General features: G+C 32.7%; 1 protein-coding gene across 1 annotated transcript; it reads right to left on the reverse strand.

The window, feature by feature from the left end:
• Positions 1-9379: 9379 nt before the first annotated feature.
• On the reverse strand, positions 9380-10175 carry LOC121207633 (14 kDa proline-rich protein DC2.15). The gene has a single exon (XM_041077990.1). The coding sequence runs from the start codon at positions 10040-10042 to the stop codon at positions 9596-9598; it is 447 nt and encodes a 148-aa protein (XP_040933924.1). The 5' UTR covers positions 10043-10175; the 3' UTR covers positions 9380-9595.
• Positions 10176-19911: the final 9736 nt, after the last annotated feature.

Genomic DNA, 19911 nt, shown 5'->3' on the forward strand with positions numbered 1-19911 from the left:
GTATGAATTTTAGTTTATAGGGTGAAAAATAAATTTTATTTAAATTATCATAAGAAAATACTATAATTTATAATCTCCACCAATAAGATCGTTGAGTGTTTTTTAAAGTGTGTCTCCTTTAAGACGGTTAAAATATCTATTTATATGATATTGTTATTGTTCATGGATGTATGGATGTGACATCATAGGTAGGTCTCATGTATGTCAACATGTATTATACTCTAAGACTAATACGTGCTTTCAAAATGTAGATTCCTCTGCATAGTTCTATGAATCCATATCGTTCGAACTCATAAAAGAATACAAACACTTCACGTGCAAACTTAAGGTGCAGGCCAAAATCAAATCAGGTACTCGGGTGGTGGATCAGTAATGACGAGTTCCATAACAAAACTTATAGCATTGTAATTCATAAATATCTTGTTTTATTAATTAGAAATGCATTATTATAAGAAATATTTAAAACAATAAGTAAAGAAATTATTACAATAGATGAAAGGGAAAGGTTGAAGAGCCTTTCCTTTATGCAAAAACTGATAAGAAATGAATCAGCGAGACAACCCAACAACCACTCAGTACATCGAAGAATAATAAAAGAGAATCGCTGTGAATGACGATATTTATGGAGCGCAAATATATTCGGTAGCGACTCTTCTTCCACAGTTTTTGAGTAAGAGACTCAATGAAATAGGAAGGTTGAGTTTAATGTCTAACACATTAGCTCTAATGGCAGTGCAAAGACAAATCGCAGATTCAAGATCAGCTAACCCATGGATCAAACTACAGATGGTTGGGTTGGTACGTTGCTGAGGTTGAGATTCACCAAACCACCCAACAGATTAAGACATTTACCAAGATTCAATGGATTACAAGTACTATAGTAGCTATGAGTGCTACCATCGTTAGGAAACTTGTATCCAGGACGGATAACGACAGGGTTACGAGATTTTTTGGTATAAAAAGAACCGTTTGAATTATTATCGACGTTATAAGAGCTAACTAAAGCTAAAAAGAAAAGGTTAAGAGAGAATAATAGAGCAGTTGATGCCTTAACGTTTGAAGCCATTTTTTCAGTAGAAAATTATTTGATTTCACTGAGTGTTGTGCGGAAGCGTGTGAAAGAGTAAAATTATTGTACTAAAAAATCACACTAAGTTCAATTCCCAGGAAAAAGAGGTGGATCACGAGGATCACTTAAGTACCAAGTCTTTCCTAGCCAGAATATCCTTTATCGTAATTTAATAGCACAATAAATCACTACAATCACACTCACAAAATATGGAAAAATAAATAGTAAAGAACACCAGAATTTTAACAAGGTTCGGCAAATCTTGCCTACGTCCTCGGGCACTACCAAATATATTTCACTCCAAAATACAAGTGAAACTTTACAAATAGGGAGAGAGAACAATGCCTTAAGTAGAGAATGGCAAATGTGGGATGATTAGAATGAGCAATGGTTAGGCCTATTTATAGTTGAGGTTCAAGGGCCACCTTGCAAAGTCCCTATACAATTAGGGACCAAAAATTGCTATTATTCCATGCCCAACACTCAATAAATATTTGGTGCCCATAACTTTGACCTTTCCAAGGTATGGATAGGTATGGGAAAGGTATGGGCAAGGTATGGGCAAGGAATGGGTATATTCTAACAATCTCCACCTTGAAGATTTGATTAGGATAATCTTATCTTCACACAATTCTTTCTGCCTTTGACAACAATACTTGATAGTGCCTTCTTCAACTGTTAAACTTGCAGGATATTGATCAAGTTCAAACAATATTCGAACTTGGTTGCTGTTACCTTGGTCATCATATATGCGGGATTATTTGCAGTCATGATCTTTTGAAGACAAATTTTCCCCTCTTCAATAATTTCCCGCACAAAATGGAATCGTACGTCGATATGCTTTGTACGTGCATGATAGACTTGATTTATTGCTAAATGAATAGCACTTTGACTATCACAATACACGTTAATATGCTTCTGAACCAACCCCAAGGTTTTAGCCATACATTGTAACCAAATAGCCTCCTTTACAGCCTCTGTTACAGCCATGTACTCGGCTTCTGTGGTTGACAACGCAACTGTAGACTGTAATGTAGACTTCCAACTTATTGGTCCTCCAGCAAGTGTAAACACATAACCGGTGGTTGATCTTCGCTTGTCCAAATCACCGGCATAGTCAGAATCAACGTACACAATAACACTTTTACCTAGTGTATTATCCTACTTGAATAGTAATCCAACATCCACGGTCTTCTGAATATAGCGTAGAATCCATTTCACAGCTTGCCAATGTCCTTTTCCAGGATTATGCATATACCTGCTCACTATACTAACTGCCTGTGAAATGTTGGGTCTTGTACACACCATTGCATACATCAAGCTACCCACTGCATTAGAATACGGAACTTGCAACATGTATTCTCGTTCCGTATTCGTCGAAGGAGATAGTTGTGCAGAAAGCTTGAAATGAGAAGCCAACGGGGTACTTACAGGTTTTGTCTGCTCGTTGATGCCAAACTGCTGTAGTACCTTCTTCAAATACTACTTCTGAGACAAGCTAACTCTATCATGAGCTCTATCTTTCCATATTTCCATGCCGAGAATCTTTTTAGCTTCTCCTAGATCTTTCATCTCAAACTCGAGATTGAGTTGAGTCTTCAATCTTTCAATCTCAACTTTGCTCTTAGATGCTATTAGCATATCATCAACATATAAGAGCAAGTATATGAAAGGTCCTTCTTGTAGCTTCTGAAAATACACGCAATGATCAAATTTACTTCTTGTGTACCTTTGCCCTTTCATGAACTGATCAAATCGCTTGTACCACTGCCTCGGAGATTGCATCAATCCCTAAAGCGACTTTGTCAGTTTGCAAACCCAATTTTCTTTTCCAGCACCCTTGAATCCATCTGGCTGAGTCATATAGATTTCCTCTTCCAAATCACCGTGTAAAAACGCGATCTTCATATCAAGCTGAACTAGTTCAAGATCATATTGCGCAACCAAGGCTAGCAAAATCCAAATAGATGAATGCTTCACAACTGGAGAAAACACTTCATTGTAGTCTATTCCTTCTTTCTGAGCATAACCCTTTGCTACCAATCTAGCCTTGTATCGAATTTCATTTTTACTAGGAAATCCTTCCTTCTTTGCATATACCAATTTGCATCCAATTGCCTTCTTTCTCTTGGGCAGTGTCACCAACTCCCAGGTCCTATTTTTATGAAGAGACTGCATTTCTTCATTCATTGCTTGCTTCCACTTTACACCATCAGGGTTATTTATTGCTTCTGTGTAAGTAGAAGGAACATCATCATCTGCAATTGGAAGTGCATAGGCCACTATATCATCAAAGCGAGCAGGCTTACAAATCTCTCTTCTTGGCCTCCTATATGCAATTGAATCTTGTTGCTGTAGAGGTTCTTGGGTAGGAACCTCTTCATCATTTGTCCCTCTAATATTAGCTGGATCATCATTAACCTTTTCAAGCTCCACCTGCTGCAAAGTACTACTGGTTTTGTCATCCTTTTGTGAATCCTTGTACTTTAACATGGTTGATTCATCAAAAGTCACATCTCTACTGAAAACAATCTTCCTTGTATCAGGACACCAGAGACGGTATGCTTTTACTCCATCAGTTATACCCAAGAATAATACTTTCTTTGCTCTTGGGTCTAACTTAGATTCTTTTACATAATAGTATGCAGTGGAACCAAATACATGTAAAGAATCATAATCAGTAGCAGATTTACCAATCCATATCTCCATAGGAGTTTTTCCATTTATTGCAGCTGATGGTAAACAGTTAATTAGATGGCACGCATATGTGATTGCCTCAGCCCAAAATTCCTTGCCCAATCCAGCATTGGACAACATATACTGAACTTTCTCCAGTATAGTCCGATTCATGCGTTCTGCCACCCCATTCTGCTGTGGTGTATCCCGAACAGTGAAGTGTCGCACAATGCCCTCATCTTGACATACTTGTAGAAATGGATCATTTTTGTACTCAGTACCATTATCTGATCGAAGTCGTTTGACCTTTCGACCAGTCTGAGTTTCCACCATCTTCTTCCATTTCAGAAATGCATCCAAAACTTCACTTTTCTTTTCATTAGATACACCCATACTTTTCTTGAATAATCATCAACAAAAGTAACAAAATAGTGCATACCTCCCAAAGAAGCCACTTTGGTAGGTCCCCACACATCACTGTGAACGTAGTCTAGAATTCCTTTCGTATTGTGAATTGCTGGACCAAGTTTTACCCTCTTCTGCTTGCCCAGAATACAATGTTCACATAATTCCATTTTGCAAGAATTTGCACCTTTCAACAAGCCTTGCTTCGCCAATGTCTGCAAAGCTTTTTCACCAGCATGTCCCAATCGCATATGCCATAATCTGGTAGCCTCTGAATCTACATCTTTTGTAGAAACTGTTGATGTTGATCCAATAACTGTACTTCCATTTAAAAAGTACAAGTTATTTCTTCTTGTGCCTTTCATCACCGTCATTGCCAGCTACTACTTTTAGTAATCCATCTCTCAAAGTGATTGTGAGCCCTTTAGATTCTAGGGCCCCTAATGAGATGAGATTTTTCTTCAGGCTAGGTACGTAGCGAACATCTGTCAAGACTTGGATTGAGCCGTCGTGATTCTTCAATTGGACTGTACCCACTACCATTGTCTTACAAGCACTATTATTGCCCATAAGAACAATTCCACATTCTAGCTCTTTAAGACTAAAAAACCAGTCCTTATTAGGACACATATGGTAAGTACATCCTAAATCCAAAATTCACTCATCCGTTTGACATGCCATTGCCATGCCAACCAAGCTAAAGTTTGACTCCTCATCATGCTCCGCTACACATGCATTAGAAATAGCCTTGCCCTTTTGTAGCTTAGGATAATTCTTTTTCCAATGCCCTTTTTCACGGCAAAAAGCACATTCATCTTTGGCGGGTCTCCCTTTGGACTTTCCCCTTCTACTAGATTTGCTGCTGTGTGAACAACCTCTTACTGTTAAGACTTCTGCAGTTGTATCTCTGTGATCTCTTTTATCTTTCTTTCGAGTCTCAGATCTATACAACGCACTACAGACTGCATCAAATATGATCGTGTCCTTCCCATGAAGCAATGTGGTGGTAAGATGTTCATATTCATCAGGAAGGGAATTCAACAACAATAATGCCTTGTCTTCATCTTCAAATTTCTCATCCAAATTTAGCAAGTCTGCTAAAATTTTATTGAATGAGTTCACATGGTCATTCATAGACATACCGGGTGCATACGTGAATCGATAAAGTTTCTTTTTCATATAAAGCCTATTTTCAAGACTTTTCGTTAGAAACTTTTCTTCCAATGTATCCCATAACTTCTTCGCTGATGTCTCCCTCATGACAGAGTACTTCTGCTCTTTGGCCAAACATAGGCGGATTGTACCACACGCCTGTCTATTGATCTTGGCCCACTTCTTGTCATCCATCTTGTCAGGTTTTTCTTCAAGGGCTATATCTAGCTCTTGCTGACATAAGACATCCAGGATCTCACATTGCCACATACCAAAATTATTAGTACCGTCAAATTTCACTACTTCAAATTTTGCATTTATCACAGTAGTCCTTGCTGATGACGATGCTGCTGCCATTTTTCTCCTCAATCCTAACTACTGTATACATGAATAGTACTATATACGTAAATAGTACCGTATACATGAATAGTGCTATATACGTGAATAGTGCCGTAAATGGTCGTATTCCCCAAGTACGAGTCTGGCTCTGATACCAATTATTGTGCGGAAGCGTGTGAAAGAGTAAAATTATTGTACTAAAAAAATCACACTAAGTTCAATTCCCAAGAAAGAGAGGTGGATCACGATGATCACTTAAGTACCAAGTCTTTCCTAGCCAGAATATCCTTTATCGTAATTTAATAGCACAATAAATCACTACAATCACACTCACAAAATATGGAAATATAAATAGTAAAGAACACCAGAATTTTAACGAGGTTCGGCAAATCTTGCCTACGTCCTTGGGCACTACCAAATATATTTCACTCCAAAATACAAGTGAAACTTTACAAATAGGGAGAGAGAACAATGCCTTAAGTAGAGAATGACAAATGTGGGATGATTAGAATGAGCAATGGTTAGGCCTATTTATAGTTGAGGTTCAAGGGCCACCTTACAAAGTCCCTATACAATTAGGGACCAAAAATTGCTATTATTCCATGCCCAACACTAAATAAATATTTGGTGCCCATAACTTTGACCTTTCCAAGGTATGGGTAGGTATGGGAAAGGTATGGGCAAAGTATGGGCAAGGAATAGGTATATTCTAATACTAAGAAAATGGACTGTTTTGATGAGAGAAATCTAAAAATTGCTTATTGACTGCCTCAGACGATAAAGGTGGTGAATGATCAAAGGGTTTTTATAGAACACAAAGATGAGCTTTTAAAGCTAGAAAATAGAAGTCACTAAGTCACATGTTTTGGAGATTTTGGATACTTTATGATATGGTTTCGTTCCCCGTCATAGGCCTAACTCGAATTTTGGAGAATGTCAACTAAGGCTAAACTATACTTAAACTTCTAAACTACTTAAACTTCTAAACTAAAAGACTTCTAGTCTTTAAATCAAAATTGTATAATGCAACAAGGGTCAGTAACACCCTCCACCTAACTGCAGCCCTTTGTGACTAACCTTGCCTCAAAACATTCTGCAAACCATTCGAGTTTTATAGACCAAAAGGGGATTAGATTCTTTTCTAATCCAGGCACATGTCTAACATCTGACATGACCCCACCTTCAACCTAATTATGTGTGGAGAACAACAAATCATCACTCTTGTCCTTGGCCACATCAGCTATCTCCATAATTATTTGAAACTGCTAGAAATTAAAATTTGTTGTCTATTGAACTTCTCGATATCCAAAAACATTGTTGTGCCATCGAACAAGTCAATCTGCAGAAGCTGAATCGTAGCTCTAATAACAATTTGTTGGGGATTAACCCGTATAAACAACGAGATAATAAAATCGAAGAAGAACAAACACAAATATTTTACATGGAAAACCCTCAAAAAGGGAAAAACCACGGGCAAATGAGGTATCACCTTTTCATTAAATGAGTAAACAAATGAGAGTAATATATGGAGAAGATAACCTATATGCATAACCTGTACATACCCAAAACCCCAAATAGAAAGCTCAAAATTCCAAAGAGAAAATCGGTAAACAAAACCCTAAATCTCATAAAACACTCATAGGAAGTGTATAAAATACTCTCTATAATTACCACAAAACTCTCACCAAAACTCATATACGGTTACATCTTGTCTGCCTCAAAGAAAAGCTCATTTTTTTTATTGGTATCTCAAAATAAGGATACAAAATGCCTTTAAAGAGGCTAAGATTAGAGTTCTATATAATCATATTAAGATATCCATGAAACAATCAGAATTTAACTGAGAAAAGATAGCAAAATTTAACTTGGAGAAGAATACGCACCCCATAGCTACATAAATTTATATTTATTAATCAATGATTTTTATAATAATATAGATATACTAAATATGGATACTAAAATTTATATAATTTACTTTTAAAAATATATTTCGAATTGTTTAGTAATATAATAAAGAAGGGTTATTGAATACAGATGCAAACAATACAATCCAACAAAAAAAAATGAAAATTCAATAAACAATAAAAAGTAAACAGTGGTCAAACATTGTTAAAGAACTATAACTATGGGCTACAAATGTATTGAGATGCAACTTTTCTTCCACACTTACTGAGTAAGAGGCTCAATTAAATAGGAAGGTTGATGTTAATGCCTAACGCATTAACTCTAACGGCAGTGCAAAGGCAAATTGCAGCTTCAAGATCAACAAATCCTTCAATCAAGCTGCGACATGATTTTATAGGTATGTTTCCGAGATTAACATCCACCAAACTCAACAGATTAAAACACATCGAGATTTAGGGGATTGCATGTATTGAGCTGTCCTTGGTTATTTGAGTACACATCTCCAGGATGAATAAAAACAGTGTTTTTAGAATCTTTCGAATCATTATTGATATTATAAGAGCTGACTAATGCAAAGAAGAGAAGGCCATTTTTCCAAAGGGGAATTTGTTTGAAGTGGTTGAGAGAAAGCCAAAAGTTGTGATGAAGTGAGGAAAGGGTTTATATAGAAAAAAGGGATGAACATAAAAACTAAGTAAATGAGAGGCACTAAGTGAAATTAATTGGGATACAGAAATATTTGATTTGCTGGCAAAGAATGGAATTTCCCATGTGTATGATCATTATTCGAATCCAATAGGCCAATTTTTAAATAATATATATAACATGATAGCACAACGTTGTCACTATCATAACTACAATTAATTTTGCACTTTGCAAATATCATGTCACCAGCACACTGCAAAAGACACTACATATTGCAAATTTGTATCTTTGCGTATCTTTAATATTAATTAAAGATATTTAATAATCAAGCTCACAGGCTGCTCAAAAGGCTTAAGTCGTTAAAACTTAAATTAATAAGAATTGAACTAAATTCGAGTTTAAAAATTATTTTAAATATAAAATATCTTTGTAATTATTTTAAATAATTTATTTCTAATGTAAATGTGTTGCATGTAATTTTATACTTTTAATTTTTAATTTACTAATTTTTGAATAACTTATTTTTTCATTATTATCTGATAATGATGATTTCTCTTAATTTTTAAATAATATATAAATTTAAAACTATATAAGAAAATAAATTATAATATTCACTTTTCCGAAGCTCTCTCCGTCCAAAAAAAACACTCCCCTGACTTCCAATAAGTCCTTTACTTTGCAAAACATTTTTACTCCGACGTTTTGATTCCCAGGGAGCAAAACACTATCTTCCTCACAAAGCTTCAACTTGGTTCCCTGATCCATTCGTCTTCCAGCGTTTTAACTGCATGACTTGGTATTGCACCATCCAGGTAAAACTCTTTCCTTTTCTTCAAACTCTCTGCGGCTATAATATCTGCCAAAGCGTTTGCTGTGCGATGGACATGCTGAAATTTTATAAATTTGAACTCGCTTAGTAGAGTCTTTATATTGTGGATAATGGAACATATTTCTGATTTATCTCTGGATTTTTAAGTATATTTCTTTATAACTGGATTTTGAAGTGCATTTCTTGCTTCACACAACATTAAAAAATTGTGCCCACATTTTCTAAAGATATTATTTTATTCTAATTTTTTTCAAAACATATGAGGTGTGCCAATTTTAATTTATATCAAGAAAAAGAACAAATTCGTATAAATTATTATGAGGAAATACTATAATTTATAATCTCCATTAATTATCTCATAGCATTATAATTGATTGGGATTTTCATAGACATCTTAATTTATTACTTAGAAAATGCATAATTATTACAAGAGATGAAAGGGAAAGGTTGAAGAGCCTTTCCTTTATGAAAAAAAAAAAAACAATTCGAGAACTGCTATGAAATGAATCAAAGAGACAATCCAACAAACAATCCATAAAAGAATAATCAAAGAAAATTTTCTAAAACGACAATATTTATGGAGTGCAAATGTATTCAGTAGCCACCCTTCTTCCACAGTTATTGAGTAAGAGACTCAATGAAATAGGAAGGTTGAATTTAATGTCTAACACATTAGCTCGGACAGCAGTGCAAAGGCAAACCGCAGCTTCAAGATCAGCCAACCCCTGGATCAAACTGCAGCATGGTTGGGTTGGTAAGTTGCGGAGGTCGAGATTCACCAACCCACCCAACAGATTAACACACACACGAAGGTTCAACGGATTACAAGTACCATAATAGCTTTGAGCGCTACCATCGTTGGGAAACTTGTATCCGGGACGGATAACAACAGGGTTCGGAGATTTTGTGGGGTAAGAAGAACCATTAGGATTATTATCAACATTGTAAGAGCTTACTAAAGCAAAAAAGAAAAGGTTAAGAGAGAAGAAAAGAGCAGTTGATGACTTAACCTTTGAAGCCATTTTTCCAATAGAGAATAATTTGATTTCACTGAGAAAATGGACTGCTTCTTACGATGAAGGTGATGAAGTGATCAAAGGGTTTTTATAGAACACAAAGATGAGCTTTTAAAGATAGAAAATGGAAGTCACTAAGTCATATTATTTGGAGAATTTGGATACTTTAAGATATGGTTTCGTTGGCTCTAATTATGGAATCTCCCACGTCTATAAATGAGTTGATATTATTATTTTTTTCTAATTGCGAATTTGGTTTAAATTTTAATTATTAATCATAATTTATATTTATTTACGTTGATGAGTTGGTTTATTCATTATCTTGAAATGATGTTATAAATTGAGTACAATATTTTTATTATTCAGATCATGTGGCCAGGTTATGTGACAGATTCTAGGTTGTGTGGTTTAGAGACATGGCCGTGTGGCTAAATTATGTACAATTCGAATATAGGGTCACACAGTCATGTCGTTAGACTATTTGCAATTTGAAATTGGGTCACACGGCCATGTAACAACTCGTGGCCACATGGAAAAAACCTGCACAAAAATTAAATAAGTCACATGGCCGTGTGGGGTGATCGTGTGTGGTACGCGGCATGTGACAGCTCGTGTCCCATGTCATGTGCACCTAAAATGACTTCCAAAACAAGACAAGTTATAACTCATTTCTTAGGTACCAAGCCAAACCAATTTCAAGCAATTTCACACCTTCAAAACACATTCAAACATGCTTAAAACATACCAAAACATTCAACCTAAGCATCTAACCAATATGCCCTCATTAGCATCACATTTCATACACCAAATCAAATTCAGATTCAAAGATCACAAGCCCTTATCTTATATACATGCCAAACATATCAATTCGTCCATTCTATTCACATACAATTTTACCATATCTCAACCATTTCCAAGAAGTATAAACCAAATAACTAAAGACACGGATATATAAACATATATAAGCCAAAACTAATATATATATATACACATCCACAAGTATGCTTTAACCAAAATTTAAACAACATCATAGCAAAAGAATTTAAAAGCTTCTAGTACACATCATTTATAACCCAACATCAAAATGACCAAAACTTCTACGGAGATAAAGAACAGATAGTGTGTGTGCTCTGACTTGAACTTCCAATCAATCAACATTTTCGATGATCTACAAGGAAAATAAACAATTAACGTAAGCAACTACTGCTTAGTAAGCTCGTATAATGTAAACTTTAACTTACCAAACATGTTTATAATCAAACCATTCATGCATAAATTTATTCATTAGCTCATGAGCATATATTTCTTTCTTATACAACACAAACCTCATAAGGCTAGTAAGTGTAACAATGAAACATATAATTCCAACATATCATGGAACATGTAATAATAGACATATCAAGTACACATTTCATCCATCACATATCCAATAAGCATAACTTTTCCATTTCAAGTGTTCATAACAACATTTTCCAATTCACATGTCAAGATCATATAACATTTCATATATATACATTCGTTTAAACATTTATCACCTGTTGAACCAAATGAAATAACATTGAATACTCGGGAAAATGCTCATACAAGCTGTGACTATAACTGTATATGCTCACACGAACTATGAAATAGGTTTGCTCACACGAGTTGTGGGTCAGGATGTTAGGCTACACGATGCTATTCACAGGAGCTATAAAGAATCTGCAACAAATGCAAGATCTCAACCATTGGTAGGACATCCATGATCAGCACCCAAAACTATAAGTAACTCCTAATGACATGTCATTGGTATTCTAAGTATTCACGAGATTCATACGAGTCACTTTACATATCTGAATCATTTAACTTCATTTCTATTATACCATTTCAAACATACATCCATGTATTTCACATTTTCCAAGCATAATCATCAATGTAATCAACATCAAAATTTAGTCCAAAATCACTAATCAACATATATCATTCAATTTAACCATATGTAACATGAATAAACAATAAAATGTTACCAAGAGCATCATTTAATGAGTTTAAACAATATTCGAAGTTACCTAAACAAAAATAGTTATGAATATGAGGCCGACGACTAATCCGGTAATTTAGCTTCTCCACAATTCTAGTCCAATTGATTCGTTTATTGATCTAAATAATACTTTTCACTCAATTAATTATAGGTATATGAGTTTTTTTTTATTTAAAATGTAAGTTACCAATTTACAAAAGAAGTATCAACATTTTTTTATAATGTTATTTTCGTCCAAATTTTTTTTTTGAAACATCTTGTCTTAGCCTTATATTGATGTAGCGGGGGTGTACAAATTTTAGTTTATATGGTGAAAAAAAAGAAAAAAATACTATAATTTATAATCTCTGTGAATAAACTTGTTGAATGTTTTTTTGAGTGTGTCACTTTCAAGAGGATTAAAATCACTATTTATATGATATGATTACTGTTCACGGATGTGGCATCGTAGGTACCTCATGCATCGCAACACGTACCTTACTCTAGGACTAACATGTGTTTTCAATATATGGGTTTGCCTGCATGGTTTTGCGAATTCACGTCGTTCTAACTCATAAAAGAATGGAAACACTTCACATGCGAACATAAGGTGCGGGTCAGGATCAAATCAGGTACACAGGTGTTGGGTCGGTAATGGCGAGTGTTACAAGCCCAATTTAGCCCTACTAACCCACCAAAATTAAACCCATAACCCAAATAACCCAAAAAAATTAAAATAAAAACCCAATTACAAAATCAAACCCCAGCCCAAATAAATAACCTAAACCCAACTACCCAAACCCAAAATAAAAAAAAACCCTAGCCCACAACCTAAACTTTTCTCAACTAAACCCTAGCCCCCAAGCCGCCGCTCCTAGCCTCTGCCACCACCAACTCCTCTAACGCCTCTGCCACCACCCACCGCCACCTGCTCCAGCAACTTGTATCTGCAAAAGGAAGGAAAAGACAGCAAATAAGAGAAAAAGATTTGTACAATGGCTATAAAAGCCGATTTAAAACCTTGTAAAATTTCGGCATTTTTTTGATGAAAATAAAACCATAGTTTTAAACACAAAACAAGTGACTCCAAACCACCAAAGCAGAGAATAACACTAAAACAGAGGATAACCAAAAGCAAGAATAAAAACAAAGAAATGACAGAAGGTGGTTTGCATCCTTTTCTTCTTTTTTTCTTCTTTCGAATTTTTCTTTCTTTCTTTTTCGTTTTTTTTTTTGTTTTTTCTCTCTTTTTATATACATATACACATATATTATTAAAAATAAAAAAATTACCTTTTGTACTTTCGGTGGCCGGCGACGGTGGCCGGCGGTGGTGACTGGCCAGATCTCACCGGAACAGAACCTACCCTGCAGAGAAAAAAAATAAAGAAAGATGAGTTTTTTTAAAACATATGAAAGAATGAATTTTTAAAAAAAAATTTAGCATTTTATAGCCTCCCAAAACGATGTCGTTTTGGGGGCTGCCTTTTAACCCCAAAATGATGTCGTTTTGGAGCTAACCAGCGTGTTGACCCGACCCGCTCTAAGGATCCGCGTGTTTTTCATTAGAGGGGCTAATTGCACTTTTAGCCCCTCTACTTTTTTATGCTTTTGCAATTAAATCATTTTTATTTTTAATTTGGCCCCGAAATTTGTCGCGATTTTCAATTTAGTCCCCGCTGATGTGCTGCTTTTTTATGGGAAGGAATAATTTCTGTTTCGGTCCCCCTATGTTTTGCGCGCGTTCAAATAAGCCCCTTCCTTTTGTTTTATTTCGAATTCGCCTCAAAAATTCCATTTTCAATTCAATTTCGTCCTTTTTTACTTTTTCTCATTATTCTATTTTAATTTTAATATTATTCATACTATTATATTTTATTACTGTTATTATTATTATTATATTTTTATTTATTAGCATCTCATTATTATTATTTTTACTTAATACTTATATACATATATATTATATAGTATATATATTATATAGTATTATTAATAGTTTTTAATATTATTGTTTTTGTTAATGTATTTGTATGTCACATATGTATTCTTTTAATATATATATATTATACTCCATATTACGCATATATATATTAATATTATATTATGTATGTTATTTTTTTAAATATTATATATATTTATATATTATGTATATATTTTTAATCTATTATGTATATATATTATGTACATACTTTTAATATTATTATGTATTTATTTTTAATATATATATGTATATATTTATGTAATATTATTAATAATTGTTTTTTAACATTATTATCATTTCTAATATATATGTGTATCGTATATGTTTTTATATATATTATGTATATATCTTTAGTATTATTAGTTTTATGTTTTTTATACTATTTCATGTATATTTTTATAATATCCTTATTATTATTATTATTAATATTAGTATGTGTTTTATTATATTTATATATCTTTAATATATGTATGTATATATTCATGTAATATTATTAATAGTTGTTTTTTTAACATTATTATTATTTCTAATATGTATATACTATGTAAATATTTTAATACTATATTATGTATACATTTTTTGTATATATTACGTATATCTATCTTTTTAATATTGTATTTTTATATATATTATGTATATATCTTTAATACTATAATATTTATATATTTTCTATTTTTCATATTATCTTACGTATATATATTTTTAATAACTATATTATGTATAAACTATTACTATATATCTATTTATGTAGCATTATTAATGGTTGTTTTTTACTATTATTATTATTCCTTGTATATATACTATGTATAATTTTTTTAAATATTATATTATATATATATTAATACCGTATTATGTACATGTTATTATTATATCTATTTTTACCCCTATTATATTTATTATTAATATTAGTATGTATTTTATTATACGTGTATATATATACTTTTTATATATAGTATTATTTTTATATATCATTATATTTATTATTATACTTATTATTTTCACTATTGTTGCTTATTATTTTATTTTAATATTATTATGTATTATTTGGTTTACATATATCTTTTTGTACATACTTATACTTACTCCATTACTCCTTGATCATTACCATTACCATTATTATTAGTATAATTATTATTCTTTTCATCATTATTAACATGTATATACATGTATATATGTATATATATATTTTTTATGTATATATTGTTATTTTCTATTATTGTTATAAATACATTATTTTTCTTATTATATTAATAGTACATTATTTTTATTTTCTTGTAAATATTGTTATTGTTGTTTTAATATTCTTAGTTTTTAATATTTTTATTATTAATTGCATCATTGTTTGCATTATTTACGAATTCTTATTATAATAATGTTTTACTCATACTTTTTAATTAATTTCAACAAATAAGGCAACGTACCGATTTAACATTAAGTCGTCGATTTCATCGCTATGTTGGGTGAATATTAATCGGCTCGTGTTAAAAACGGAATATCCTTCTCAAAAGAAACCAAAAAACTTGAAATTTCTTGTGTTTTAATCGGATTACGATTAAATGTTATATTGAACTCGTATACAACACGTGTTTAATGAGATACCAATTTTGGGCGTCGCGGGGGTGCTAATACCTTCCCCGTGCGTAACCGACTTTCGAACCCTATTTTTCTCTGAACTTTTGACGTAGACCTAAACTCGGCCTCCTTTTGTATTCAAAAATAATTTTTTTTTTTAAAAAAAAGAGAGGATTTATTAGGTGTCTGATCACACCTAGGAAAAAGGATCGGTGGTGACTCCCTTTTTTAATAAAATCGAAAGTCAATTTTCAAATTTTCAATAAATCGCCTCAATTAGCGACCGAATGAAAAAAATTTTACGTCGCTATAGCGAGTTCCATAGAAAAACTTATAGCATTGTAATTCATAAATATCTTGTTTTATTAATTAGAAATGCATTGTTATAAAAAAATATATTAAAACAATAATTAAAGAAATTATTACAAGAGATGAAAGGGAAAGGTTGAAGAGCCTTTCCTTTATGCAAAAACTGATAAGAAATGAATCAGCGAGACAACCCAACAACCACTCAGTACATCGAAGAATAATAAAAGAGAATCGCTGTGAATGACGATATTTATGGAGCGCAAATATATTCGGCAGCGATTCCACAATTATTGAGTAAAAGACTCAATGAAATAGGAAGGCTGAGTTTAATGTCTAACACATTAGCTCTAACGGCAGTGCAAAGACAAACCGCAGCTTCAAGATCAGCTAACCCGTGGATCAAACTACATCATGGTTGGGTTGGTACGTTGCCGAGGTTGAGATTCACCAAACCACCCAACAGGTTAAGACATACACCAAGATTCAATGGATTACAAGTACCATAGTAGCTATGACCAGGGATTTAAATAGCGGTCCGTTACCGAAATAGCGGCCGTTATATAGCGGTAACGGCACCGTCCGAAACCGCTACTGCCGAAACCCGCTATACCCGCAATACACAATAAGTAATGTAAAATTCACGACCGCGATACCTGCAATGACCGCAATAGCATCCGTTATGTCTGCAACCGCGATAAACGCAATGCGACCGAAAACGCGACCGCGACCGCAATTTAAATCCCTGGCTATGACTGCTACCATCGTTAGGAAACTTGTATCCAGGACGGATAACAACAGGGTTCCGAGATTTTTTGGGATAAAAAGAACCGTTTGAATTATTATCAACGTTATAAGAGCTAACTAAAGCAAAAAAGAAAAGGTTAAGAGAGAAAAATAGAGCACTTGATGCCTTAACGTGTGAAGCCATTTTTTCAGTGGAAAATTATTTGATTTCACTGAGAAAATGGACCGTTTTGACGAGAGAAATATAAAAATTGCTTATTGACTGCCTCAGACGATGAAGGTGGTGAAATGATCAAAGGGTTTTAATAGAACACAAAGCTGAGCTTTTAAAGTTAGAAAATGGAAGTCACCAAGTCACATGTTTTGGAGAATTTGGATACTTTAAGATATGGTTTCGTTGGCTCTAATTATGGAATCTCCCACGTCTAATTATAATTGTTTCTTTTTTCTAATTGCAAATATGGGAATAAGCCAAAGTTTTAAATTTTAATTACGAATCATAATTTATATTTATTTACGTTGATGAGTTGGTGAGTGTGAGATTGTAATCATTCAGGTAAATTACTACATTATTATTAAATTTAGAAAAAGTTATAAAATGATGATTAAATTATCAAAAAGTTTTTATTTATGTCATTGAATGTAAGGTATGTTATTTTACTCGTTGATAGGTACTGATCTACCATATCAATTGTTAAATTGTTGATTGAAGCTCACTTGCTAAAACTTTTTTTTAAAAAAAAACTTTAATAGCTTAGTGACTTAAATAAAAATTTTAATTATTTATAATAATTTATACTTATTTACGAATCAAAATCTAAACAACTAACGAATTGATTTATGATATTGACGAATTGGTGATTATTAATTAAATTTTACAAACTTATTTTTTTCTAACCTGATTTTTAAGTCGTGACAGAAAAAGTCAAAAGTTGTGATGAAGTGAGGAAAGGGTTTATATAGAAAAAAGGGATGAACATAAAAACCAAGTAAATGAGAGGCACTAAGTGAAATTAATTGGGATACAGAAATATTTGATTTGCTGGCAAAGAACGGAATTTCCCATGTGTACGATGATTTTTCGAATCCAATAGGACAATTTTTAAATAATAACTCGAGCACAACGTTGTTACTATTACAACTACAATTAATTTAGTACTTTGCATTGCAAATATCAGAACAAAAGACAGTACATATTGCAAATTTGTATCTTTGGGTATCTTTAATATTAATTAAAGATTAAAAAAACTCTAATAATTAGTCTCACAAGCTGCTCAAATTCAATTAATTCAAAGACTTAACTCGTTAAAATTTAAATCATTAAGAGTTGAGCTAAATTCCAGTTTTCCTTACTTGAAACGAGAAATTATGTATCTAATCTTAGGCTTAGTTTGGATGGGTGGTGTGTTTAGCTCCGGTGAGGTTAAAAACAACGGTGGCGGTGAGATTAATTACTGTAACAGTGAGATTAGATATTGTAGCGGTGAGATTAAAAACAATGGTGGAGTGTGTGTTTGGATTCAAACGCAGCTGTAGCGGTGAGGTGAGAATAAGAAATGACTATTAAAGACATCATATTAGAATGGATATATAATAGAAGTTTTTAAAATTATTAAAATATGTAAATTTATAAATTCATTTAATAAAATATTAAAATATATCTTCTAATATTTTAATAAATTATATAATTAATTTAAATTATTTATTAATATTTTTCGAAAAAGTTATTTTTACATACTCCTTGTGTGTAATTACTGGCAAGGTGTTTTTTTCTCCCAAACAACTCATACTTCAAGTGTTCAAGCAGTGGTTTCAATTCCAATTTAGGTGTTTTAATAATAAAAGGAACCATTTTAGTTATGGTTGGAATTACCTGTTTTGGATATTCTTTACTTTTACACCACCAGTCAAGTTGAAAGGCTAGCTCGTTATTCTCTTATTCTGCATTATTCATACTTTCCTCCTCTGGTTCATCTTTATTAGGCTCAACAAAATCTAATGTTCCTAATTCCAGGTTATAAGATGTTTACTTTTGGAGTGTACATTCTGCTGGGTTAGCGTTTTATGTCTCTTGGTTTATGCCCCATGTAAGCTCATTCTTGCTGACATTTTCCAATATATCGATTATTTATCTTCCTATTTTTAACCAAATACTCCCTCTAGCTATAAAATCAAATTGTCGCTTGTTCTGTCCATCCAACCCATCATAGAAATGTTGTAGTTGTATTGCAAAGTTAACACCTCTATCATCTTCTTCAAGTTTCTGTCCATCTATCATCTTGTTCTGTCCATCTATTATATCGATTATATATCTCTTGTTCTGTCCATCTATCATCTTCTTCAAGTTTCCGGTGCACCTTTGTTATAGAGAAATGGCATAAGTTGCAGAAGATCGGTAGTGGCAGAAGTTGAAAATGGTTGAAAAGTCCACAAATTAAAAAGTCCAAAAAAGTCCACTACCACAACCACAACCACAACCAAACATGGTTGAAAATGGCAGAAGTTGCAGCAGCAGCAGCAGAAGTTTGAAGAAGGAGATGAATGACTTACCTGGAGCTTTATGAAGTGAACTGGTTGCACAAATTGAAGAAGGAGAAGCATGGTAGAAGGAGGAAAGATATGGAGAGTTAAAGTAAGGGTATTTTTGGAGAGTTAAAGTACCAATAGCTCACTGCACCTCCATTGCTGTTGAAATCACCAGCTGATTTTCAGCTGAGCAGTGTAGTGGAGATGCAATCTCACTGCACTGACTTGAACCAAACAGCATAGCAGTGAGATTGGCACTATTTTTCCCCCCAACTGCACCTCACTGGCTTTAAAAGCCAAACCAAAGGGAGCCTTAATCATAGTACTATAAAGGTAGAATGCCTTTGTGATTATTTTAGATAAATTATTTTTAATGTAAATACGTTGCATGTGATCTTATACATTTAATTTTTAATTAATTAATTTTTGAATAACATATTTTTAATTATTGTTACCTATCATTGATAATGATTATTTCTCTTAATTTTTAAATAATATATAAATTTAAAACTATAAAAAAATAAATTATAATATTAATTTAAAAAAAAAGAAAATAAAGCAACATGTAACAATTATAATAACAATTCATGATAAATATAAAAGATATTCACAATAAAAAATACTGTTTTATGAGTGCTTGCTTCATACAACAATACTATAAATTATTATAAGAAAATACTATAATTTATGATCTCCATTAATTATCTCATAGCATTATACTTGATTGGGATTTTCATAAATATCTTA

The sequence above is a fragment of the Gossypium hirsutum genome, chromosome A10 (assembly GCF_007990345.1).
Source record: "Gossypium hirsutum isolate 1008001.06 chromosome A10, Gossypium_hirsutum_v2.1, whole genome shotgun sequence".
Lineage (NCBI taxonomy): Eukaryota > Viridiplantae > Streptophyta > Magnoliopsida > Malvales > Malvaceae > Gossypium > Gossypium hirsutum.